Source organism: Leiobunum rupestre, chromosome 5, assembly GCF_980474605.1.
Source record: "Leiobunum rupestre chromosome 5, qqLeiRupe1.1.hap1, whole genome shotgun sequence".
In the NCBI taxonomy this organism is placed as follows: Eukaryota; Metazoa; Arthropoda; class Arachnida; order Opiliones; family Sclerosomatidae; genus Leiobunum; species Leiobunum rupestre.
Genome location: NC_143388.1, coordinates 36,452,422 through 36,480,415, shown reverse-complemented (window position 1 = coordinate 36,480,415; position 27,994 = coordinate 36,452,422). Strand labels below are relative to the sequence as shown.

Below are 27,994 nucleotides of genomic sequence, written 5' to 3'. Positions count from 1 at the left end.
ACCAAATACCATTTTGCTTCGTGATATAGTATATCCACTGAGACAATTTCCCATGGTCTTCCCGGAAGTTCGGATGGTAGAAACGGCTCTCGACGATTTAGTTTATCCCTCAGGCATTTCTCACATCATTTGATATTTTCTTCGATCTCTTTCGATAGTTTCGTCCACCATACCGACGACTTCGCTCGTTCCCGGGATTTAACAATTCCTACGTGGCCGTCATGGACTGTATGCAAGACTTCACTTCGCATGGTTTGCGGAAGGATCTATCTCGCTCCTTTCATCAGAATTCTGTCTTGGAGAGAAATTTCTTTTCTGTAGGGAAAATATTCAGTGCAATTACTTTGAACATGCCGTTTTTCCGGCCAGCCATCCTGAATGCCGTAAATTCGAGCAAGTATCGTCTGCCAGTTGTTTTTGAAACAGTTAGGCGAGTTTAAGATAAGAAATTGGTAAATTACTCATCACTAATTGAATGTGGGCTTCGATCTCATGATAAAGCTCGTCGTCGTCGTTCACGTCGTCCAGTGGCACTCTTGAGAGGGTATCCGCTGCAACCAAAGATTTGCCTGGCGTATAGTAAACTTTGTATGAATACCTCATCATACGGAGACGCAACCTCTGGAGTCGGGGTTAGAGAGCTGCAGAGCAGCGAAAATACCATACCGTTTCCGTTCCGTTTTGTTTCCCGGTATGGTACATATATCCGTTTCCGGTCCGCTTTGTTTCTCTTCCGTTGGTTCCGTCCGTTTCCGGTCCGTTTAGTTTCTCGTCCGTTATTTCCCTCCGTTTCCGGTCCGCTTGGTTTCTCGTCGGTTATTTCCGTCCGTTTCAGCTCCGGCTTATTTCTAGCCCATTATTTCCGTCCGTTTCCGCTCCGCTTTGTTTGTTGCCTATCATTTCGGTCCGTTTCCGCTCCGTTTCATTTATCGTCCATATTTTTCGTCCGTTTCCGCTCCGTTTCAGTTATCGTCAATATTTTCCGTCCGTTTCCGCTCCGTTTGTTTCTCCGATATTATTTCCGTTCGTGTTCCGCTCAGTTTCATTAATCGTCTATATTACTTAATATTTATGGTCAGTTTCCGCTCCCGTTTTATATTTTGCTTTCCCTCAGTATACACTCTTTTTAGAAACGTTTACTGGGCGCCGCCATTATCGTACAAACAACCAACGAGCCAGCCCTCTACCGCAGACATTTCATCCCTCCATAACCGGTTTTCTCATCACCCTCCCCGTAGACTGTATGGTAATGGCGGTCGATTGGGAAGGCGCGTTTAAGAGTCTATAGTCTTGAAAAATGAGGAAAAATTATTGTATTTTCCCGAATACAGAAATTTACAGAAACAATTTTTATTTCTATTGAATTTAATGTAAAACTAAAACTTTACCGCAAGCCGGATCACCCCGTTAATATATTCCCCCTTTTCGCAAAACGGCCTTTGTACCTTTTGCGATTCTGGGCATTGATGTACGCAACGTAGTCGTAGAGAAAAATGCTACAGTTGCAGTTATTTTTCCCACGAGCCGGTGAAGAAGGGGGATGGACAAAAGGGGATTATGATCTCACTGTCTGGAAAAGTGGGAGACCCAATCAGCAGCCAAGGGAAAAATGAAAACAGTGTCCATGCTTCAATATACGACGTTTTTTTCGGAAATTTGCTCCGATCCCGTTCCGTTACAACGATTTTTCGGAAATTTGCTCCGATCCCGTTCCCTTGCAACGATTTTTCGGAAATTTGCTCCGATCCCGTTCCGTTACAACGATTTTTCGGAAATTTTCTCCGATCCCGTTCCGTTACAACGATTTTTCGGAAATTTACTCCGATCCCGTTCCGTTACAACGATTTTTCGGAAATTTACTCCGATCCCGTTCCGTTACAACGATTTTTCGGAAATTTGCTCCGATTCCGTTCCGTTACAACAAATTTTCAGAAATTTGCTCCGATTCCATTCCGTTCCGCTACTTTCTTATAAATTAGCTCCGATTCCGTTCCAGCGCCGCGGAACGGAACGGAGTCTGCGGAAACGGAATAATTTCCGCTCCGTTGCAGCTCTCTAGTCGGGGTGACAAGTCATTCAACTGTTTCGACTGGAAAATGGTAACCAGAGGTTGATGGTCAGTCTCCAACATGATGGACAGTCCTGAAAAGAAATCTTCGAAACGCATGCACGCCCAGGTCAATGCGTAAGCCACTTTTTCAATCTTGGGATACCTTTGTTCCGTGTGAGATAGAGTCTTTGAGGCGTAGGCAATCACTTGAGGTGTTCCACTGGTTGCTCTTGTCGTAACAGCGCCCCAATCCCATAGCTGGAGGCGTTCTCTGATACTAATAATAATAATAATAATAATAATCAGGCACCCAAGGCACCACCTTAGGCCCAAGTCATCTAGCGACTTATAATGCCTTAAACAGGTGGCCGGGTTACAATGCGTAGGAGGGTGGTGGCAAGCCCTTCATGCCACGTGAGCCAACAGCTCCCTACACTAACTATTACCGTTAACCTCGCCAAGTTTTTATGGGAAGGGGAAACCGAAGAACTCGGGGGAAAACCCCCTTATCCAGTGGGGAGAGAACTTGCAAACTCAACGCAGAAGGAGTAGTTCCGAGTTTTCACCCAGTGCCACAAGTTGGGATCGAACCCGGCTCCTCTTGCTGCGAGGCGAAAGCGCTAACCACTCCGCCACCCCACTGTCGTGGGTTTCTTCGGATCGAAAATACCGAGGACCGTTTTACTGGTTAAAGTAGTCTTGATAAATTTAAATACAGCCTGTTGATTTGGCCCCCCAAGCCAACGGTTCTTTGTGCTTAGTAGACTGCTCAGGGGTTTCAGCTGTTCAGCCATGTGTGGAATGAATTTCTACAAATAATTCAGCATCCCCAATAGTCTTCTTAGTTCCGATACATTTGACGGAGCTGTCATCTCCATGATCAGTCGGATCTTGTCGTCATCTGGACGAATGCCGGTAGCACCGACGATGTGACCCAGGAACTTGACCTGTTGACCCAAGTAACGCCAAATTGGCATTTCATTTTGTTCAGCGTTATGCTGGCCGATTTTAACCTGTCGAGGACTTTTGTTATATATTCATCGTGCTCAGCCGTATCCTTCCCCCAGACCAGTATATCGTCCTTTTGACACACTGTGTTGTTCAGTCCTTCAACGCAAGACGACATCTGACTCTGGAAGTGTTCGGATGCGGACGCGTCAGTCAAAACGGGAAGCAATTAAAACAAAATCTCACAAAGGGAGTCATAAATGTGGTTAATGGTACAGAATCTTGATTTAAAGGCACTTGCCAATATCCAAAGTTGCAATCCAATTTGGAGAAGATCTGCGCACCAGCTAATCGACCCAACGTGTGATCAGTCACCGGCATTTGGTAGGATTCCCGCTTTATATGACGATCAAGCTCTGTGAAATCAACACAGATTCTGAATTCTTCAGCGTTTTTCATCACGATCACCATGGGAGCGCACCAATCCGTGGGTTCTTCGATCCTCCGGATGACACCCAGCTCCACCATCCATTTCAGCTCGGCCTCTACCCTTTTCATCAATGGTATGGCGACACGTCTCGGCGTTTTGATTGCATAGGGTATGGCTCCAGGTTTCAGTTAAATTCTGTACTCTCGCTTAACGGGTCCCAGTCCTTTGAAAAGACCCGGATATTTCTCAGTTGGCTTCAACTTCGGCAACTCGGTAAGTTGTACTTCCCCAATGCGTTGGACTTTTTTCAGGGTTTCACTTGCGTCTCGGCTGAGAAGTGGATTTTGTAGCTCGTCAAGCACATAGATTTTGTCGTGAATCACGGAGTCATGGTTGGACAGTTCAGCCTCGATCACCCCTTTGCAGCGGAGTATCGTCCTTCCTGGTTTGAATAGACGGCGATCGGCCGTTTGCAGCGCTATATCTTGAAAACAAGTATCATAGAGTTTGGCTGGAATTCCGTAAACGTCGGCTCCGGTATCGATTTTGAATCTCACTTGTCTGCCATTAACCTCTACGTTCACCATCCACCTTTCTTGACTGGCGATCTTGGTAATTTAACCCAGAAAGACATCGGACGTCAGACTGCCTATATCTACGGATGTGACCTCGTTCGTTGCCTTGCTTCGACAGACCCGTTCGTAGTGACCCGTCTTCTTGCATTTTTTGCAAGTTGCTTTGTGAACCGGACACTTTTCTCGGTTGTGCTTCTGATGTTTGCCACAGTTCCGGCAAGGATGTTTATGCTGTCGTGTCTGGAACTGACTTCGTGAGTTGAGAGTGTCCACGATTGCTGTGCTACCGTTGTGACGCCCTTCATTCAGAGAATTCTACTGACAACCGATTTCTTCAGATTACTGGGCCGTAGAAATTTCTTTCTCCAGCGTGAGCGTGCCGTCAAGCTGCATATTTTCGGATAATGCCTTGTCCAGGACCCCAACAACTATCCTGTCCCTGAGAAGCTCATCTTGCAGTGGGCCGTAGCTACATTTTTCAATCTGCGCCCTGCATGCCGTGATAAATTCTTCCCGCTCTTGCTGGACTCGTGAATTGAAGGTAGCTCGTTCAAAGATTACGTTCTTTCCGACGACGAAATGACCTTCGAATTTTGCCAAGACTGCATTGTAGTCCTTTTGAGCAGCCACAGTGCCGAACGTGAATGATGCGAAGATATCGTCAGCCTTGTCCCCCATCAAGTAGATTAACCCAGAGGCAAAACGGAACCTCTCAAATCGACGCATCCAGCGCGGCCAGTCGTTCGTGCTAGAGAAATTTGGCATTAATGGTAACTTACTCACATGGATATCGTCTTACCTTGTTAATCGGACAGAGAGAGTTGGTGATAGTATACCTGTATGACGAGACGAATTATACAAGGCGGTGTATTTGGACCCATGCTATTTATATGTTATACATAGATGACTTGGCAAAAGGTGCTCTATGCTGACAACTGTAACTCCCACCTCACTGTTCATAGAATTTGGTCTAGGGTAAACTGTATGCCTTTTAACATATGTAACATCATTCCTCATAAGTATGCCACTATACCTTTAGTACATTAAAAAATCTTCAGTAACGTTTGTTTCACCAATCACCACGAACCAGTAAAATGGCGGACGACGTTAGATTTTAACCTTTTTATTCATCCTAGTAATTTTGGGAGTCACACCATGGTCACACTATTGGCTACTAACATATGTATTTAAGCTAATGGAAAACCTCTAAATTGAGAAGGAATTTTTTGCGTGGGTATTTTAGTCAGCCAAATGTAGCTTAATTGAAATTCATAAATTCGCCCGGTTTGTGCGGATGAAGTTAAATAATAAGTAGTTTAGAAAAAGAAAAGATTGGGGAAAATGACCAATACGGTTTGGTTCAGTGATCGCTTTCCGAAAATGGAACAAGTAGTCGAAGTGGGATATTCCACCAGCGTTTTTAAAACCCATACCAAGCCTAAAAGAATTAGGCCTAGGCTCAAAAGAATCTGCAAAGACTCCACCCTTGTAGATGTCCCACTATTTTTTCCAAAAACACTGCTTCTTTTATATGACAATTCAAATTTATTTTAGAAACTGAGTCTCCTAAAACTTCACTAATCTGCAAAGCAATTGCATTAACAGCACTTAACACTATATTTTAGTTCATTTTAGCTCCTAAGCCTTGGTTGTTCAAACAGGTTTGTTCATAGAGATAGAAAATAAGTAGAGACCTAATGAAATCTGAGGGTTTGTTTCGCGTGCCATCCGCCTTTGCGAGCTATGCGTTATAGGGAAGAAAATATGTGGCGCCACAAACGGTAATTTAAGAAACTAAACTCTCTTTATGGCAACCAGCTGGGCTCTATACACCAACTTATATCCATTCTTGTTATTCTGCCCCCCCCCCCTCCACGACGTCATTGCAGAATATAAACAACGTCGATATTTCGAAAGAAAAAAGGTAAATTTACTTTTAATTTTCAAGATTAAATACAAATATCAATCGTAATAATATATTTCTGATAGCCTGGCATTGCATATAAAATTGTCCTTGGAAAAGGATTATTGTGATAAGTTTTCTTCGAACTGCTTCTGTCTTTTGACTATCGTTGATGTATCTGCTGATTTGTCTTAATCTTATATTTACAAGTTTCCTATGCGGACTTTCAAATGACCGTTGATAGCCACAGCCATAAATACAAGGGCTGATGTTGCATTTTCGTCAGTGGCTTAAGTTTAAGAATCCGGAAAATTGATTTCCTGTCCATTCAGTATGTTTCTTGATTGACGATTCAAGTTGATGATCTGATTTGTCACTCTCATTTTTAATTAAATTAAAACTTTTAGCTGTGAAGCTAGGTTGGACCGATTTTGTTTATCCATTCTCCTTGAGGGTTGGGATGTGGTAAACGAAGGTGTTTTCTCAAGAAATCATATGCTTTTGGAGAATAAAAATGAACTGTCATGGCAAAGCTTCGTAGTAACTGATGGTATTGCTGTTTTTTTAAAGGGGCTCCAAAGTTCGGTGGCAAAATGTGTGTAAAGTCAGTAAAGTGCGAAATTTACGGTTGACTCTGCCAAGGCCGAGTGAGGGGTTGGGGGGAATGAAAAGCATGCTCAATTTTCTTTTTTTTCCACCGAACTTTAGAGTCCCTTTAATTTTCAATCCAGTTTGTTTAAAAATTTAAACAGTTCTATTGAAGTTGGACCCAATAGTTCGTCTATATTCAATAAAAGCTTTCGTTTTTTAGAGATTAAAGCTTTAAATTATTGCTTTTCTGCGCTTGTTTAGTTACATGAAGTTGTTTTCACAGCAATCTAACTTTGTTTCTCTCAGTTTCCTGAGCCTTTTGGAGTGCAACCCAGTGCATTGATGTTTAAGACGATTTATAATGAATAAATTTGAAATTCAAAATCCATCCATACTGACTACAAATTTTAAATAACATTGATCACGGAATATTAATTATTAGGGCAACTGTTTTCTTCTGTATATTCTTTATCTGAGGATGACACTTCTAACTCGAGAGTGTCGAGACCATAGAACGTTTCATCTTGGACGTCCAAAGACGTTTTTGGGACTTTTAATGTTTCCGTGAAACAGTAAGTGCTAGATGTATAATATTAATCTCGAGTGTCTCCGAACTGACCAAATCATTATGTTAGCTGTAACTCCACTATAAAGTTGTTTTTGTATATACCGATATCACAAATATTTTTTTTTTTACCTTTTGAAATATATTTATTTAATTGAAATTTACAAAAAAAGGAAAGAAAAAAAACTAGAGGTGGACCAAATAGTCTTCCAGGGAAGCACCCGGCGGGAAGGTGTGCAACACCGAAGCAGCATTACCACGTTGAACGGCGACCGCGATGCGCTGGATCAAGTATAAAACGGAGCACGGTTCACCAGTGACGGAACGAATCCTACGGCCTATGGCGTGGATCAGCGCCAAGCCCTCGCGGCTGAAGGAGGAAAGGGTTTCAATGGCCACCGGTTTAAACATATAGCAGTGCGCAAGCGCCGAGTATTTGGAGTTCTTCTTCGTTTAAGCCTGGGTAGCGGCCCAGAGAGGGGCTGTTGAAGAAGAACTCAAATACGAAGGAGCGAGAGGATCGGTACATGTGAAATCCCATACCAAGGATTTTACTCTGGTCCACGGGATTATAGACAAACCATCTGGCTGTTTTCCGTCGTCCCGAGACAGGCCAGACGGCTCCAAAATAGATGGAACACCCACGGACGCGAGTGCCCGTTTCAAAATATCGTTGACGGGACTGTGGCGGGAGTGACGGCCCGAACTCTTTTTGCAGCTGAGGCCATGAGAACCGAAGGAGTCAACCAGGCTACCACAAACGCAGGAGTGCGGCACACAAATTGTAGCTCCCAACCGAAGGCCGACGGCTACGCGAAAGGAATCATCAGAGAGATGGGTTCCAAGAGACGGAGACGGAAGAACATTTAGCCACGCACCGGACTCAGCCGAAGAAACTGCGAGAAGACGCGCTTTATCACGATCTGACGAAGCTCCTTCAGACAATAGCTTGGTGTTTAAGTTGAAAAAAGGTTTTTCCCAAGCGCTCTGGTGCCGCCAGTGATCTGGAGGGGGAAAGTGGATTCCGAGAGAAGCTCCCATTGTTGAAAAACCTGGTCCCCAGATGCGACTAAATCCACTGCGCTGGACTGCGATGAAAGAAAGGCAGGCCGGGTGAGCTGGGACGCGTGACGAATGCCAAGGCCTCCTTTGGATATGGGAAGTGGCGACTGCATCCATTAAAATATTGGTAACTTCTTGAAGAGCAACCCGGAGGGTCTCATCGAAATAGTGAAGATCGTAGGCGCCTCGCCACACCGGAGCACTACGCAGTAGGTAGGAGAGCTTCGGTATAGCCAAGGAGTTCTTAAGCAGGAAGAACCTATGATGAGCCGACACCTGTTGGAGGTTTCTAGCCATTACCGATAGAGCGTTGGTTTTCTGGGCAAGACAGGCAGAAATCGCCTATTCCGAAAGTGGTGCTCTCAGAAGTATGTAGTGGTTACGGACAACGACCGTAATACCAAGAGCTGCCAAGTCAAACGCGGATCGAAAGTGATCATCGTCGTGATCGCCCGAATGGAGGACGAGAAGCTCACATTTTGACGGGTTCAATGACAGGCCGGCATCGAGTGAAAGCTTTTGTAGAAGGATTAAGTCATTGAGAACTACTTCTGGGCTTCCGCCCAGCGAAGAATCATCTAGGTACCAGATATTTAATTCCGACCTCATACTGGATGCCACGCGCTGGACTAGGAGACAAAAGAGTGCTGGTCCCAATGGGTCACCTTGCTGAACCCCATCCCATAAAATTGTATACTTTTATCCCGTTTTTGTTGAATCTCAAGGGAAAATGCAATTAGCAACTTCACAAGCTTCAACCATTTTCAGATTTTTTTTAAATTTATATAATTATTTTAGTTAAATTATTATAACTCATTCAAAATTGTATGTAAAAAAAACCTAAAAAAGTAATATTTCACACAAAATTTTACTTTATTTATGATAATAAAGCCTATTACAAGTTACAGAAACTTCCTTAAAGCCTAAAAACTTTCGTTTTCAAAAGCTGTAGTTTGTTTCTTACGTAAATTTCTAGTTCCTTCAGAACGGTGTGGTGGCGCTACGTACTTCTTCCCTATAACGCATGCCACGGGGGGGGGTGAAATTTTCTTAACAGAAATAAGCTCTTTTCCCCCCCTGATTGGGCCTCTACTTATTTTCTATCTCTATGGGTTTGTTTACCAAAATAATGGCCGTCGGTTTATCAGACGTAGAGCTAATTGTGCGATCGCATAATCGGCATTCTTATGAGTAATTATGAGTAGTTCCAGAAATGAGCATTTTCTATAAGAATTATTTTTAACTCTTCTTGCCAATAGATTTAATAATTATATTCACAATTTTCTGTTAAAATACGGCCAAGCGCGGCAATGCGTAATCAAAAGTCAAAAACTCATGTCTGAAATAATAGCGTATTTTTTCGGGTTACCATTTGCACCTCAAAAATTTAGGAATATCGAAATCTACTGCGATGGGATATTTCTTCGAATTTCCCCACTTTACTTTCAAATCTGTTGTTAGTAAATTAGGGTCACCCGGTTAGGCATGAAAAAACTATACAATGGTCCCTGGAAGGCTCGGACCAGTGTCCCCTGTGAGCTATTTCAACAGTCATATTTTGACCACTTACCCATGAGTATGTCTATGGAGCTTTAGGCTGGGAGCAGCGTTGCCAGTCAGAGTCGGTATTACAAAGACCAAAGAGTTAACAAAAATTTAAATCCTTCAAGCTTTTACAATGCTATTACTATGTTTTGTGCTTTTTAAACTTTATAGCTGATGGATTAACTACCATTATTTCTGCATTATTATCAATTATTGTTATTATTATTGTTATTACGATCTATAAAGGTAAAATATTTTAGTTTTGTTAATTTTTATATGCTCCCAGCCTAAAGCTCCATAGACATACTCATGGGTAAGTGGTCAAAATATGACTGTTGAAATAGCTCCCCCTGTAGTCCGCAATTTGGAAACGTATTTTTGACCAGTAAATTGGGAGTTTAAAAAATTAGTCTTGGGACTAGTCACTCCATGAACTATTTAGTCCATGGTCACTCCCAGCAAAGGTAATATAACCACGTACCCTAGATTCGAAATCTCGGCGTTTCTCGATAGCCCGTTTTCTCGTGAGGCTTTTACTGAGTTCGCGCCGGATTCCGGAAGTCGGAAAAATGGGGCTCTATAGCAGGGTGAGAAATAAGGAATTTCAATAGATAACCCAAAATTATATTACTCACCTTTAGTTTTCTTTCGTTTAGACATTTTTTTCTAGCTACAGGCATGATCCATTATTGTTTTAAAACAATATAACGCAAAAATATCTGGTATCTTGAAAACCGCGAGTCAAAAACCACGGCGCAATTTTCACTAAAACTTTTGAACTAGATGTCGGTAGCCCTGCCAGGAGCGGCTCTATGGAGGCAGTTTATTCGGACTTCCGCCGGGAACTCAGTAAGAGCCTGCATTACGGGCAAGGAGCTTGATTTCCAATCTAGGGTACGTAGTTATATTATCTTTGCTCCCAGTATTGAAAAAATAAACTGGTCCAAGCAGTTAATAAACTGGTCATAACACAGCGGACCATTGAGTTGGGAATATTAATCTAGAGATCCAATCAAATCTGCTCCCCGCGAAACAAGTTTTTGAAAAATACGAATGTGCCGTCTGCTCTAAAATGACGAGCAAACGTTATCATATGACCCGTGGCGCCATCCATTATTTTAAAGAAAAAAAATATTTTTGCTTGAAAACGCGTCTTATTTGAACGAACCATTGAGAGATAGACGGCGCCACGGGTAGAATGATAACGTTTTCTCGTCATTTGGGACGCCGATGGGAGCAGACGACAGTATTCTTATTTTTAAAAACTTGTTTCGCGAAATACTGAAATCCGACGTTTTGATTGGACCTCTAGATTAATATTCCCAACTCAATGAAGCGGACCACCATTATTTCTAATATTATTTAAAGTTTTATTTCCGCCAACATTCTACCGTCAAGTGGCCAATGTGTCGCGTTTTCTCGTAAAATTTTAAATAGATCATTTCCGCTTCATTTGGCCCATGATAGATAAATTGTAATATTTTCTATGGCGAAAAGTAAATTTGAGTATGCACGTAACTTTGAACTGGATGATAGATGTTTACCTGATTGTTTCATAGTCGTACGTTTGGATGGACGTTCTTTTCACAAGTTTTCGGAGAAACATCAGTTTGCAAAACCAAACGATAAAAGAGCATTGGAATTAATGACTAGTTGTGCAAAACGAATATTTCACGAGTATTGTGATGCAATAATAGCTTATGGCCAAAGTGATGAGTTTAGTATAGTTTTCAAGAAATGTACAGCATTATATAACAGACGCAGTAGTAAAATTATGAGTAGTGTTTGCAGTATTTTTACGTCAAATTATGTATTTGAGTGGTCAAAGTTTTTTCCAGAAACTGCATTGAAATATCCACCATCATTTGATGGCCGTGTTATACTTTATCCGTCAGAAAAAACATTAAGAGATTACTTGAGTTGGCGTCAAGCTGATTGTCATATTAATAATCTGTATAACACAGTTTTCTGGGCACTTGTGTTGGATGGTTCTTTAACACCCCCAAAAGCTGAAGAGAGGTTAAGTGGAACTCTTTCGAGTGATAAAAATGAAATACTATTTTCTGAATTTGGTATAAATTATAATAATTTGCCTGAACTATACAGAAAAGGTACAGTTCTATACCGAAAATCAAAAAAAGATGTAACAAGTAAAGAAGCAAAAAATATACATATAAATAATTGTGATATTATCAGTGATAGTTTTTGGCAAGAAAATAAAAACATTCTTAGTTGATTTTAATATTGAATAGTGTTTATCTGAATTATTTGAGTGTAAAAATTTTTGGTTTGATAAAAAATTTAATATATTTTATTTTCATTAAGCCACAAAACCTTTTAAGCAAGTGTTAAAAGTCAACTAGACTAAGAGGGTGTAGTAGCTATCACATATTAGTTTTTGAGTTTCAAACAAAAATTTACTCAGTTGAGGGTTTAGGTACAACCATTAATTTAGCTTGATTTGCCCATAGTGTAGCAGGGTTTTGTGTTTTCGTGAAAAATCTGTTAGTGACAAATGAGGCAGGATAAAGAGTTCAGATATTACTATTATGGGAAGTATATAAGAAAATATAAGCTTTAATTATTCTAATAACTAACTGACCCAGTGACCCTATAAAGTTGCTATACTATATTAAAATCAATGAAAGATAATTAATTTCTAGTTTTTCTAATTAAATTCTGATCTACAATTGGTCTTGAAAATGTTTCTGATAATATGTAAGAATGATGTAGTCATACATAATTAGTTCATGAATTATGATATTAAGTTGGTATTTGGAGACATTTTTTAACAGGCCTGAATTTTCTTTATGGTTGTACCAAAGCTTTGAATTTTAGTATTATTTAATAAGGATCAGCTAGGCCAACACCCAATGCACGACTTATAGCCTTAGTCAGCTAGCAACGTTTAATGCCTTTAAATTGGGTAGCCAGGTTACAATGTGTAAGGGGGTGGAGGCAAGCCCTTCATGCCTCACCAGCCAACAACTCCCTACCGTAAGTATTACCATTAATTTCAACAAGTTTTTATGGAAAGATTAAACCGAAAAAATCCTTTAACTAGTGGGGATGAAAGAATCCATTGGCACTGTGTTGTGAATGCACCTGGAGGATCAGCAGGACTTAAACTACGTTGAATGCAACATATGTTGCATGTACTCTCAAAATCATTGGCTGGCCACTGTTGAGCAAAAACCTTGGTGATAAATCATTGCCAGTTTCTATGAGAATTATCTGAGCCACTATAGTCTTACATAGACATTAAATAATTTCCCGTTAAAACCTATTTTGAACATATTAACCTGTGTCTACAGAAGTTATATTATTATTTTAGAATCATGACAGTATTTTTTAGTGTTGTAAGTTCAAGACCTTTCTTCTGGAAACTTTTCTGTATTTTTCTGAAAAAAAAATTCATTCCGTGATTAGTCTAATACATTGTTTGCAAATTTAAATAAAGCGGAATTTTCGCCTAATTTTTTTTTACTGATATTAGACATTTTATATCGATAAAAAGTTAAAAACATTAAAAATCCTAAAACGTAATTTATGTTTAAATTTTTTATTTTCTGATTTGCGGAAAATTTTCTGGAAATTTTTCCGCATTTTATTTTCCGGAAAATTAACAACACTAGTATTTTTTTAATATTAAAGTACTATTTATAATTTTGAACAATTTTTTAGGATTATATCTTGCTATAATTTCCTTGGGGGGCTAGCTTAAACTATAATGTAAGAGGTACCATTTTATTTCAATTTAATGTCCGACTGCCATGAAACCCCGATTAGTTCTCACTCTGAAGATCTTGAAGAACTTGTCATGTTTTTCAGTAAACTGGTGTAGTTCCATGTAAAGTCGCCTATTTAGATGATTAAAAAATTATCAAAGGAGATAAGCGAACTTCAGTTCGAGACAAGAATTAATCTCTACTAGAAGCTGAGTTTTCCTTAGCACATCGCAATGAAATTTCTGCTGTAAACCACTCCAGCTTCTATGAGAATCATCAGGGCCATCCAAATGTTTCAAGGTGATGCTTAAGGTTTTCTTCACCCTGAGCAAAAGTAATGCAAGAATAATAATTTTTAGGAACTATCTATATGTATCTTTAAGGTAAAAAATTAATGACCGCTTCAGCAAATTTGATATTGACACATCGCAAGCTTAAAAATAAATAAATTAAATAATGAAATAATTGGCTTGAAGCTCAGCCTTATCCTCTTTTTCTGGTTATTAATAATGGTGTAGCTAAAAAAAGTAACTTCACAAAACCCAAACACATCTTATGCTTGTTTTTAAAACATTGGCAAACCAAATGATTCACAAATATTAAATTACCAAAATGTCATTTCCAATTTTGCTAAAATACGATCAGTAGAGTAGAAAAACCTAGATACACATTTGCATTAAGGATATTATCTGTCAACCAACAACAAAATTTTTTTTAAGTTAAACCAAGAACTTTATTTAGACTTACGAATTAGGATGATTATGTTGAGGCATTCTGCGGGCTTAGTTGTCCCCAACACAAAATGGGGTGGGGGATCGACACTAGTGTGTGCTTCAATCATGCTGGAAGTTTTAAGAACACAATGAGATACTAGTAACTAGGCTGGTATTTTTTTAAGGACAAGCTTAGATGTTGAGCAAAATTGGTAACAATACTATAAATGGTCTCAAAATTGTTATTATGAAGTAAACAATAAGTCTATAATATTGTTCCGTAAGTTTATCACTTTGGGAAATATTTTACCGAGAGCTAGTAATGGAGTGACGTCATCACAAGAGGAAAATCTCCCCTTAGCGAGACTGTCAAAGGCTACGTGTGATGTGGTAGCAAGTGGATGTAAAACGGCAACGAAGCCCGTAATGTAGTCAGTCTTGTGAATAGCTCTCAGCAAAACTTTTGCATGTGAAGAACAATTATACACTTGTATAAATAAATGTGATTTAGGTTAAACCAAGAATTAATCATAAATGTAATGAAATGGGCAATTTCTTTTAAAAAATCATTTTATTTTTTCTTCAAAGACAGTCAACAATTTTATTTTAATCTTCAATTCTAGAAAATAATATACTACCTATATTTAAAGAAATTTTAAACCTAATAAAAAATTTAAACTGTTCAAGTAAGCTCGTGAACTACTTTGGAAAACCGTAATTAAACTATCAAAAATACATAAAACTTCAAATTAACATTCCAATAAATCAGTTTGAAAGCCTTGTGAAAAAATCAATATATTTATTCGAAATTATCGTAGCAATGGCAACCAGAAATTAGAAATATACCATTAAATTTAAACCACTTTGGCGAAAATTCTTTTGAAACCCTATTTTAGATACAGTAATATAAAAATATACATATTTTTTTCATTTTAAAATGTTTGCTCTGAAATACTGTTTTAACAGTTTTCCATAACAATTGTTTTATATCATACCAACATTTGGTAACTATGGACTCACACTACATTATTCTGGGCATAATATACTACACGTAAAACTATTATAGGAATAATTATCATCAGCCATATACAGGAATGTTTAATCTATATAGCTTTCATCATTTCCTTAAATTTCTGCACCAGCCAATTACACATCAGATCGCAATGTTTTTATCATATATGTTATACAAAAACTTAACTTAATTCAAACACATTTCATCAATGGCAGTGGTCAGATATGTCCACTATAGTTGATTTTCTCCAACCAAAACAGAAATAACCTATTGCAGAACCAATTAAAACACCAAAGCACAACCACAAATTGAAGGTCATAAAAATCAACATTAAGAAATAGCTGAGAATTATTTGTACAACATGAAGGGCCGTTTGCAGTAGATGTGGAAGTCCAAACATGTGATTACTAGAAAGAAAAGTTAAATTTAATTAAAAAAATAAAATCTTTAATTTTCTCAAAGTATTTTAAAGGGGGACTATACAAACTAATACATAATTTTTGGTGACACAATCTTTTGTGAGGTCATTTTGTTTACAAAATTTTCTCAAAATAGTTATACTTGAGTAAAACTTGTTTATAAAGTTAATTAGGACTGTTCACTAGCTCGAGCCAACTCAACAGCGGCTCGATTATTAAACAGGCGACCTTTTTTTTGGCCGAGCCATAATCGCTCACAAGCTTATTGGCTATAAGTGGGTATTACCTTACTTACACCCCCACACAAATAAAAAGGTCAGTGTGGGAGTAATCTTATCTATACACTTTAAATAACTTTATTTTTGCCTTCTCTCCATCAATAACGTTGTTGTTTTCACTTTTAAGAGACATAAAAAGTTTTCACCACTCTCCTAGCTGTGGGAATATTACATGCACAATATGTTTCGTTCAGTTTTTACTATACCAATATATTCTTAATAGGGGGGTAGTAATTTTAATCAAGTCAAGTCCTACGTATATAGTATCTTTGAAACAAGCATCTAAAGTGACCCAGCTCGGCTCGGGTCATTTATTTTCGAGTCAAGCCGAGCTTGAGCAGAGCCGCTGCTTTTGCTAGTCGAACTGAGCTATCAAAAAGCTCGCTCAGCTTGGCTCGTGAACAGTCCTAAAGTTAATATGCCCCTAGGAGCAACAAACACAGCACCCCTCACAAGGATAATGCAACCTGTCAAAAGTCGTCTATTTTCTTGTGTAAAATTTTCATTGGCTAGACGCTTTAGCACCCGAAGGTGAAAATTGTCTTCTTTCTGTAAAACGTGCAGCATCAAGGCTCGTCCAATGAAATTTGTACACAACACTGCGTTAGTGTGTTTAAAGGCTAGCTGCATTCTCCTTGTGTTTGTTGCTCCTAGATTTACCCAAGAGCAATTTTAAACATATTTATTGGGCATAAAATGTTTGGTCGAATTCCAAACAGCTTTATACTTAGTTTGTCAAACAACCTACGTGTGAACTGAAATGGTAAGCATAAGCAGATACATGTAGGTCATTCTTTGAATTTCTTGTTTAGGTCAGCCAAAGAATAGTGGTCATTAACTTACTCTGTGACTTTATGCAATTCTGCTCCATTAGTCTCGCAGCCTCCTGTTCCAGTAACAGCACAAGTTGAGTAACTTAATCTAGTATAACTTTTCCTAAACAGATATTCTCTTAAAAATTTTATTCCTTCGTACAGAATAGCTAGAATGATCACTCCAATAACGGAACCTATCATACCTATAAAGAAATGATTTAAGTTAAATACAAAGAATGATAATTTTACATAACCATTATACACGTATCCATAAGTGGTATTACTCTAAGTACCCAAGACGCGCTGTTCTCTGGGACGTGTTCTCCCCCTTTTCGTGACGTCAGCACGTGAGGTGGTTCAGGGGGCCGTTGCGAGCGCGAAAAATCCTCGAGAGAATCGAAGAGAGAAAGATTTGAATTTTATTTCTGCTAGTGGCGCCCACTAGTGTGCCAAACGGGAATTAACGGGGTGGAGGGCTAGGCCCACGCAGTATTTTTACCAACCTTGGGTTAGGCCGTTTCTCTTGTATAGGAGATTTTGGGGGAAAGAATATTCAGAACTATCCCCCTCTCCGTGAATCGAGCCGAGCCTCGGGAATCGAGAGGAAACTCGAGAAACATTCGTTTTTTCTTCCCCGTCGGCTTTCTAGTAACCGAGCACTAAAGCGTAAGCCTACCACGGCAATGGTTAGCATTCATTTTAGTAGCAGGTATAGATAGTACTATTTTAGAGAGAAAGAGTTTGGCACACGGACAAGCATGGCCCTCATAGAACCCGTTCGAAGTTGGGTACTTAGAGTAATACCACTTATGACGTATCTAAGATAAATAAAAACATAGTGTCATAAGTAACATAATAGGAAAAGTATGATACTTCATGGTCCTCTGATAGTTTTTCACGAATCGTTCTATTAATGGTGCTTTCCACCTACCCAGGCCTACACAAAACGATTGTTTCTCCTAATTAAAAATACTATAGAGGTTGCAACCTTTCTACTATGCTTGCTTGAATTAACCTTCTTATTTTCATTAGTAAAGACCATTTACTTAAAATCTTGGAATATAATATTAAACATTTATATTTACCACCAACAGTATGGACCTCCCATTCTTTAAACAAAACAGTTACATTCAAACCAAATTTAAAATACATCTGAAAAAAAATGAAAACAAATTATTGACGACTTATTTTACGTAATTTGTCTTTAATAAAAAGTTACTGAATTCATATTACAAAAATTTTGAGTTAGAAATCATTAACTTTTACTGAAATATTTCAAAAGATCTAAATATAGGAAAACTACATAATCAAACACATTATTTAAAAAAATGGATTGTTTATCCAATCATTTTAGTATTTTGATAAAAATTTAAACATTGCCTTTCAATATGTAGAAAACTATACTAAGGACTGTATGCGCCCACTAAAACCTGACCTGGAAAGTCAGGGAACATCAAATTCTCATCCCAGTCACTGACCAGATCATGGTGGTCAATCTTCTTAGCAGATTTTAAGGAAGTTTAGGAACTATGTTTCCCAAAAGTTAATAAAAAAAATTTCTCTTGACTTAAAATTGTGGCAAAATACCAATGTAAGTCCAATTTTTTTTAACATAGGTTTTTGATACTTTAGACGATACTGAACCTTTCTGTGTAAAAATTATTTTGTGGAAATGAAAATATGCCGAGATATTAATTTTGTAAAATTAAAGTTGATAGCGTTACTTTTCGCCAAAATTCAGCCGGCTTAATAGGCACTAACATAAATTCTTTGTGTCTTGTTCAACTTGTTATTATTATTATTATTATTATTGAGTGGGGTGGCAAGCCAAACACTTCGACCTAAGGTCCATTGTGCATCCCCAAACTGATTGACTTAAATAAGTCCTATTGCCGACATAAAGCTTAAAATCTGCCCGGCCGTGATATTAGAGACGTCATACGTCTCCAACCGATGCATACCCAAATGCTCAAACCTCTGGGCTGCATAGTAATCGCAGCTACAGAGTACATGTTAAAAAGTTCCAAATATTCCTTAATATTTTAGCGTAAAACGCTGCTACATTTTTTTATTTGTATTTTAGGTTAAAATAAAGACGCATGTGGCGCCACCCCAACCCGATTCTTGCTAATCACAATTTGCCACCTAGAGGGCATATTCCCAAGAAAAAATAGAATTGTATATTTCTGTATAAAATTAAGCAAGGGAAAGCACCCCCATATGCTATAAAGTGGTTTCCACAACATGTTCATGGACCTTATACTAGAGGTTGCAAAAATAACTTGTTGAAATGTGCAAAGAATTTCGCGGGAAAAGTGTCCAATTTGTCGCTATACAACTCTGGAATCAACTGCCAGATAAATATAAATTGAATATGTCACTAAATGTGTTTATAAAAAAAAATCTCTCTATATTTAAAAGAACTTGATCTATAGGTGATTTATTTTACGCCTGAAGTATATATTATGCGTCTAATTTCCATGTAATTAATTTAAAGTCTAGGTCCCCTTTTTTAATTAAGACTAGGACCCTTTTGTAAATAAGAAATTTTTTTAAAAGGTGATCCAATAAAAAAGCATTTTATTATTGTTATTATTATATAATTAGTCCCTACCCAGTAAAAAATTGCTATATTTCTATACAAAAAATTAAAGGGGTTAGAAAACGTTAATTTAAAAAAATTAATACCTCCGCGTATTTTCATTTCTGCTAAATAATTTTGACAGAGAAATGTTCATTATTGTATCAAGTATCCAAAATAAAAAAATTGGTCGTGCGTTGGTTTTCACCCGAAATTGGGATAACAATTTGAAACCGAAATTGCTCAGCAACAAATAATATTCATAAACATTTAATAAACCCCATCCCAGATCAGAGATTTCAGGGTTTTTATCTCCCCTCCCTTGACCCCCACCAAAAATGTTGTATGATTCTTACTATACCAAATTCTGGGAACATGACAACAATCAAAGGTATGCCAGAATTCCTACTGATGAGCCCAAAACTGTTTTGCTGTACAAAGGGTATGGAGGGCTAAGCATGTAAAAATTGCCCTCTCCTCCAATCTTTCGGAAAATGTGTCGTTTAGTTGCCTATATAGAATTAAATGTTTTTGGAAAATATTAGTTTCCTATCTCAACGCTAGGGGGCGCAAATTAAAAAAACACAAAATTTTGTTTTCTGACTTTTTCTCCCCAACTAATTGACCGATTGCGCTAAAATAGTATTCATTCGATAGATAAAATTTTACTGCACCACTTTATGGTGAAATGTAATTTTTTTTTTAAAAATTCTACTTTTTATAAAAAAAACAATTTAAAAAAAATTTATTTCTACTAAAAAAATATTCGGCACCAACAAATAAAAAATTTATTTTAGACGAGTCTTTACCATTCTATTGAAATCTGCTTTTAATTTTTTTTTAAAAGTATGGGGCCAACCCGAAAAAAAAATAAAATAAAAATGTATAGCCTTAATATTTGGAAATTTCTATTAAAATCAATGAAAACGTTTTATTTAAACGTTTTTCATCCGTTTTTCTATGTCTTCGAAATTTTTCAGCCCATTTAAAATAGTAGATAGAAAATATAACGGAAAAAATGCTGGTTAACCCTTATTTAAAAAAATATACAAATATAGAAAATTATATTTTTAGTTTAAGTGTTTAGAAAGTTAGTATTCGGGTTTTCCACTTTGGTTTTATTCCTAAGTATTAAGTTTGATTTGTTTAAAACAAAATATGTATTTTTCGTGTATCCTGCTTTACCTACATAGCGCAATAGATCTGAGAATGAACGAATTTCACATCTTTAAAATTTAAACGCCATCACTACGAATTTTTGTTTGCCCACGTTATAATTCTTCAGAAAATTAATTTGAAAAACTTTAGAAAGTGGTTTTCAATTTACAAAAATTAGTTAATGTATTTACGTAAACATCGTGGTGTAATTTCGCATTGATTGTTGGTTTTAGGCTATTTACGCAGTACAGAATCTAATAACTAAGGTAGAAGATAATGTTTTGGTAAAGGCGAGAATACGACGAACTAAATTGAAAGTATTTTATCATTCTTTAGCGTTTGAAAATTGATCATGTCATCTGCAGATAAATATAATTCCAAGCGTAAAAGGGATGACGGGAAATGTGCCATGTGTCACCATGCTTTTAAACACATTTTAAATAAAAGAAGAAAACGTATTGAAGAAAATTCAGAAATATTAAAAGCACGTATTTTAGGTATTGAAACATTAAATAAAGGCGACGAAATATATAACCAATGCAGACTTAAATTGTTAAAAGTTCGCGGAAGCCCAGAAAAAAGGGAAACACCCGAAGACCTTCCAGCTAGTTCTCCCGCTACTAGTACATCTTTCAGTCAGAAAACTGATTCTTCTATAAACGATCCTACTGTCGATTATCAAGATATTGGAAATGATGGTGAACAAAAAGAGTTGCTAGAAATGCCCTTTTCGCGTGTAGTAGCGACACACAATTATTGTTTTTTCTGTGGATTTAAATGTAAAGATAATTTGGTACTAGTCCCTTTGACAGCTAGGCTGCAAACATTTATAAGGCGGCGGCTATATATTCCTTATGGAAACAGATGTTGCAAAGAGCATTTAATTAAGAAGCGTTTTTATAATAACGAAATTGACAATCTAAATGTTTATTCTACTCGTAGTTATATGGACGTAACGGAAATAGGTGAATTTTTGAAGCTTATGGCAGTTTCTGCTGACAAAACTTTGTTGGATCAAATGGGAGACTTCAACATTTCCGAAGAACGCTTATACGCTTTCACGGGGCTTTCTTGGGAACAAGTAATAGAACTACGTGAAATGCTGGTCTCCATGAGCGATAATAATTTTTTTATTCAAATTGAGATGTGGAAGCTCAAATTATCTCGTCGCTTCTATACTAGGGCTTGATTATAAACAACAAGTCTCCGATATAAAAAAATCAGTTTTAAAATCATTTGAAAATGACGTTCTTTCGCAGCATTTCGGCTTAGCCAATAATTCCAGAGTTGATCTTATAATGAACCACTACAATGACACAAAAGTTACACAACTTCGAAAACAAATTGGTGCTTATTTGCGATGGCACATACATTCGTCATCAAAAAAGTTCAAATAATGAATATCAGAGAAAATCATATTCGGGGCAAAAAAAGGTGCCTTTATGTAAGCCGTTCACTGTATGCACAACTGATGGGTACGTTGTCGATATGCTCGGTCCCTACCTAGCCAATAAAAATGACGCTAATATTCTTCAAGATGTACTTCAGAACTCAAACTCTATGAAAAATATTCTTCGAAAAGGAGATATTTTAATCTTGGATAGAGGGTTTCGCGATGTCGTACCTTATTTAAAAAAATGTGGTTACGAGGTTCTGATGCCCCCGCTTAAAGGGAAAAGACCCCAATTAACTACGAAAGAATCCAACGATTCTAGATTCGTTACAAAATTAAGATGGGTTGTAGAGGCAGTGCACGGTATACTGAAACAAAAATATAGTTTGTTAGACCACAAACTTGATAACAAAATGGTTCCAAAAACTGGAATTTATTGCCGTATTGCCTCGTTTATTTATAACAAGTTTTGTAAACGACTGGATTCGGACCTCGAGATGGGTGACGAAATAGTAAGTTTCATGAAATCTCGCCGTGAAACTGATAACACTTTAGCTAATGAAGTAAAAGATAATCGTTGGATAAGAAGCACTGTGCCTTTTAAAAATATGTCATCAATGGATCTCCAAGAACTTACGAAAAAAGATTTAATAATTATTTTCTCAGGAACCTACCAATTGAAACAAACCATTTCGTATATTGCAGAACTGCTGGACGAAAATAATCAAATAAAAGTAGGGTTTCTTAAAGAACGCGACAATTTGATTAAAGTTTTGGTACGTTCTTGCCACAAAAACAGTAAATCATACAAATGCTTTATTGAATATGTACCGAATGCAATTGGATATGCCAGCATATTACGATACTGGTGCGAGTGCCCTAACGGAAACCGCACCGTCGGCTGCTGTTCGCACGTTGCTTCGGTTATTTACTATCTTTCAAATGGCAGATTTGAAAGTAAGATCTTAAAGCCAGCAGAAATATTGTCTGATCTTTTTATTAATGATCAAATAGTGGTAAGCATTAACGAAGAGTCAGACGACGATGAATAAAACCTTAAGAATTGAATAATTGTACAAGTCCAGTTTTTTCATTTATATTATAAAATAATTGTAAAATGTTTAAATGAAAATAATTTTTCAGATAATAAAAGCACCACCATTTACACTTTTCAAACAAGCACTGCGTCAAAATTAGAAGGTTAAAAACTGTTTTAAGTGAGGGTTAACCAGCATTTTTTCCGCTATATTTTCTATCTACTATCTTAAATGGGCTGAAAAATTTCGAAGACATAGAAAAACGGATGAAAAAAGTTTAAATAAAACGTTTTCATTGATTTTAATAGAAATTTCCAAACATTAAGGCTATACATTTTTTTTTTTTGGGTTGGCCCCATACTTTAAAAAAAAAATTAAAAGCAGATTTCAATAGAATGGTAAAGACTCGTCTAAAATAAATTTTTTATTTGTTGGTGCCAAATTTTTTTTAGTAGAAATAAATTTTTTAAAAATTGTTTTTTTTTATAAAAAGTAGAATTTAAAAAAAAAAATTACAATTCCCCATAAAGTGGCGCAGTAGAATTTTATCTATCGAATGAATACTATTTTAGCGCAATCGGTCAATTAGTTGGGGAGAAAAAGTCAGAAAACTAAATTTTGTGTTTTTTTAATTTGCGCCCCCTAGCGTTGAGATAGGAAACTAATATTTTCCAAAAACATTTTATTCTATATAGGCAACTAAACGACACATTTTCCGAAAGATTGGAGGAGAGGGCAATTTTTACATGCTTAGCCCTCCATACCCTTTTGACTATTCCTTGATTTCAGTAACAATCCAATTTCTAGTTTAGAACGGAAGCCTCAGTCAAAACGTGTTTGAGAAAATTAATTCAGCTGGGCAGTAGGTGAGGTAGCTTCATACAAAACTGATTATAAACTTATATAGGACATGCGGTATACCAGAATTTTTATACAGTACGGATTAGCCTCAAAAAGTAGCAACAACATCTTGTAACGCTGAGCAACAATTCAAAAAGTTGGAGGGGGCAATTACATTAGTTGCCCCCTCCAGCAAAATATTTGGAAGGGGCATTTCCCCACCTGCCTCCCTCGGTTCCTACACCACTGATAATTAAATATACTCACGTCCATATGGCCTCCCATGTCAGGCATCATTCCATCATGACCATCATGTCCATCATGGCCAACATGGCCAACATGGCTGGCGTGGTTGTGAGCTTCATGTCCTGGTGCTTGATTAAGAGTACTGTGCAACACTGAAGCAACTGTCGTAGCCACTGTTGTTGTTATATTGGCTAGGATGGTTGCAGAACCCATACTTTCATTATGATTCCCATGGTGACTTCCATGGTGACTGCCATGGTGATCGTGGTCCATTATTTACAGTCTAAAAAGAACAAAGGAAGAATTGAAGTTATCGAGGAGTGTACTTGCAGTAAAATCTCCCTCTTTACTAAAAAACCAAAGAATATTCTTTGATAGCCAAAATGTTAAAAGTATATTGGTTTCATTATGAATAATGTTTTCCAGGTGCAAAAGAGAAGCTACTTTTGCCAGAATCAATCTTTACTCAATCAAAGTCATTGAACCTTATGACAGGTTTTCTACAAAGCTATATTTCAGGGTTAACTTGACATAAGGTTAAGTTTTAAGAATATAAATGTTATATTTTTAAATAATGAAAAGTATCTGTTGGTTCATCAAACACTGGTAGTGAATTAAAAAATAATAAACACATTGCTTATGCAAATTAAATTTATTTAATGGTTGATAAATATAGCCAAATCATTTATCATTCTAACAATATCAATAATAATAATATTATTATTCAAATTACTGAAGAAAAAAATATAAAAATATACTTGCCAAAAAAGGAGTAATAAAAGTAAAACTAGAGATTAAAATTTGGACGTCTTTTCCTTCTAAACAAGAGATTGCTTATGTGGAAAAGACGAATTAACATTACCACATGTATATATTTTAACTACAAGTATGTGTTATAGATGTACTTTGGCCAAGGGTAGATAAACATAATTTCACAGTTATAAGGATTAAGATACCATTTTTATTTATACTAAAAGTTCCTTACTAAGAAATGAACTATAAATGTATATATTAACTGGTATTGATTCAGCTAGCTAATTTTGTTTACTTAACGTATCATATTTACGAATAACCTAATCTTTGGATCTCAATTAATCACTAAGCTTACTAAATTGTATTAAAATTTGATCTGTGAGTTTAAAGTAATAAGACATAAGCTTTAAATATAAATTAATATAAATTTAAATAATTTCATGTAGATTTTTTTAGTTATTTATAACTGAACAGTGCACTTACCCAAATAGTACTACGCTATATGCAAACTACTATTTAGGGAAGAGCTCATAGCAACACGCCCCCAGAGATAAGTTATCTATATGGCATCAGATGAATGTCAAGTGATTATTTGTTAAACACAATATTCATGTACCTAATGTACATGTAGATAGTAGAAAAATTTCATATTTTAAATATGTCATGGAAAGTTTTTGAGAAAACAAAAGCTGGCTTAAAAGCGAGTAGTCGGAGGCGTACCGACCCGGGTTTAAGGGGTTAATATTTAACCGTCGCCAAAACACTAATATCTTTAATGACCAATTGTTCCTTTAACCAGTGATAATTCTGATTCTTTGTTCAATAGAATTTTAATAATTCTATATTGGGGGGGGGGCACCATTTTGAAACTTTTTAACTCGGTGCCATATACCCTTGGTACGCCACTGCGAGTAGTATTATAACCAATATAGTACACATTTTTATGTAACCAAAATATAGTACAGTTAATATTATATTACAATATAAGAATATTTATTTAAAAGGAAGTGCACGTGGAAGTTCTGGTTTAGTTTAAAACATTTATTTGTAACTGTTGAAGGTATTCGGATCTGCAGCGCAGTAAATTTCAAACTTCAATGTCAATGTGGCCTAGTACTTAATGTAAATTTTGTAACAGTATTGAAAAATTGGAAGAAAAATAGTTATGTTCATATTGGGTCACAGAAAGTACAAAATAAATAAAGCTTAAGCCATATAAAATTTAAATACATCTATCTGACATACTTCAGCTAAAGAAAAGCTAGACTTCTTCAATTAATTTTGAAAGATAAGAATAAACACCTTATCTTTCTGGGTGTTAAATCAATATAATAGATTTGACACTTCCTGTGAACCCACCTTATCAATTTATACTATAAATCTTACAATGTAAAAGAAAAAAAATTTAATCCTTTGAAAAGTAGGTGTATTAATTTTGTGATAGCGATTCTTTCGTACGCTAGATAAAAATAGCTGTTTAACAGTTCGATCACCAGCTAATTCATGCACAAGTTGAACCTTCAATCTTAAATTTCACCCCCTAATAAATTTTTCTGAAAGCTAAGGTCATTTAAATGCAGTCATAACCAATTTATGAATTTCAAAAAGCATCCATGCAACATTTTAATGGTAAATTTCGAAAAATCAAATAGTTTGGATCCTAGCTCTTAAGGGTCGTTCACAAATTAACTTATGTAGTAATAAGGAGGGGGTTTGTCCATTACTATTTGATACAGAAGGGAGGTATCTTTTAAGTGTTAACTTATTATATCAGAATTTTATAGCAGTACCTAGATTTTTCAATTACAGTTACAAATAAATAAGCTTAACTTTGAATGACATTTCATAATTGTAAAGGTTTATGGTTCTATAATAATTCAGGGGTCATAGTAGTACAGTGGGGAAATTACACTTTTTCCCCTCAGGATGGCTGGTTTGTTTGTGGCTGTTTGGCACCCTCTAACACAACATTTCGGTATTGAGAAAAAAGTACCACCTAATGGGGCAGACCCCACCCCACTGAGAAGATTAAGTAACCTTAATCAGTCTTAACAATTTGTTACTCCTTCTTATAAGTAAAAGATATATTTGTTGCTCCATATGCAATTAAATTTCTAGGCTGCTATTTCACCCTATGCAGCATACGCTCTAGCTGTAAGTAACTGCCAAAGATCAAACAAGGGTTTCAAAACTCTAACAGGTTAAAAAATGTTCAGCTCGACACCGAGGCTGAGGCCACAGTTGCATATAGGGTCGCAAAATCGTTGCAAAAATAAATAAATCTTCCAAATACATGAATAGAATACAAAACAGCATATAAATTTATTTAGGGCTCAACCAAGGGTATTTTATTTATAAAAAAAAATGCATTTTTTAAAAGAAAACTTAATAAATAAATAACCCCTAATAGAAACCAAGGAGCATGGGCAGGAAAATAAAATTTCACTATTCAAATTTAGGCAATATTCATGTTTATAATAAGCGCGTATGATCTTTGGTTCCTCGGCTACGTTTAGAAGACCCTCAGGCTGAGACCAAGGTTGATCCTGGTTCACTACTGTGTTTGCAACTTCATGGTAAATAATTTTAGGATTCACATAATTTTTAAATCCATCCATAACTGGAGAGGGTACAAAGAGTGCTTATAAACTGATTGATTGAAGAAAACAACCCTGAACACTCCAAATGGACCTTGTGGTCAAGTAATTTTCTTCCAAAAGGTCTCCCTTTAGACAAATTCCTAGGCCTAATTTAAATACCAAATGCAACTCCACAAACAAGGTTAAGTAATGCAGGTTCAATATCTTTCGATTAATTACGATAAATTTTCTATAGACGGCGCTAGATTGTTTCTTCACAGAGTAGTTTCATAGACATCACTCACTCAGACGGCTATAGTAATTTTCACTTACGTGGAAGACCCAATAAATAATATTTTCATATTAGTGTATTAGCTGGCCAAAGTAAAGAATAGCTCCCGGTGTTTTTTTTTTTAATTTTTTTTGCGCCAAAGTATTAGCTTATTAAGTAGCCTTGTTTACGGAAATCAAACTATTTACTTACCTAAATAATTAAAAAAATATGGCATGCATGTACCAAATCTACCAATATAGAAGAACAGTTATTACAGTACTGAACCCAACTTTCTCAAGGACTTCCTAAAATTAGGAACTTAAACCAGACTATGAAGCAGAAGAATTCTAACGAAGAAACGAGCTCGAAATAAGCACAATAAATTATTCAATGGAATTATACTGCCAGTGTTAAATCGTGCTCAAAGATCTTTGAGAGTTGGCATATGTTCCATTTAATAACATTGTATTAATGAACACAGAAAACATAATAAATTCAT

At 36.5% G+C, this 27,994-nt stretch overlaps 2 protein-coding genes across 4 annotated transcripts; one reads left to right on the top strand and one right to left on the bottom strand.

Moving 5' to 3' along the window:
• Positions 1-11,015: 11,015 nt before the first annotated feature.
• On the top strand, positions 11,016-11,942 carry THG (tRNA-histidine guanylyltransferase). Its single transcript, XM_090174926.1, has one exon. It carries the CDS (start codon positions 11,156-11,158, stop codon positions 11,903-11,905), a length of 750 nt encoding a protein of 249 aa, XP_090031052.1. The 5' UTR covers positions 11,016-11,155; the 3' UTR covers positions 11,906-11,942.
• A 2,793-nt stretch (positions 11,943-14,735) lies between these two features.
• Positions 14,736-27,877, bottom strand: LOC149944378 (high affinity copper uptake protein 1-like). Of its 3 annotated transcripts, none has more exons than XM_090174687.1 (5): positions 27,706-27,877; positions 23,911-24,172; positions 17,720-17,786; positions 16,663-16,837; positions 14,736-15,529 (listed from the first exon to the last, which is right to left on the bottom strand). In XM_090174687.1, exons 2-5 carry the CDS (start codon positions 24,160-24,162, stop codon positions 15,328-15,330), a joined length of 696 nt encoding a protein of 231 aa, XP_090030813.1. In that variant the 5' UTR covers positions 24,163-24,172; positions 27,706-27,877; the 3' UTR covers positions 14,736-15,327. The 3 variants fall into 3 exon arrangements, with proteins under 3 accessions (XP_090030813.1, XP_090030815.1, XP_090030814.1); XM_090174689.1 differs by lacking the exon at positions 27,706-27,877 and adding an exon at positions 25,126-25,149; XM_090174688.1 differs by lacking the exon at positions 27,706-27,877 and adding an exon at positions 24,652-24,726.
• Positions 27,878-27,994: the final 117 nt, after the last annotated feature.

Excerpts from the sequence above, each read along its gene's own strand:
- THG (XM_090174926.1), top strand. The coding sequence starts at position 11,156 with ATGGCGAAAAGTAAATTTGAGTATGCACGTAACTTTGAACTGGATGAT.
- LOC149944378 (XM_090174687.1), bottom strand. The coding sequence starts at position 24,162 with ATGGACCACGATCACCATGGCAGTCACCATGGAAGTCACCATGGGAAT. Across the intron at positions 17,787-23,910 it reads ACATGGGAGGCCATATGGAC|ATGTATTTTAAATTTGGTTT; the intron begins GTGAGTATATTT and ends ATTTTTTTTCAG. Across the intron at positions 16,838-17,719 it reads GGAGGTCCATACTGTTGGTG|GTATGATAGGTTCCGTTATT; the intron begins GTAAATATAAAT and ends ATTTCTTTATAG.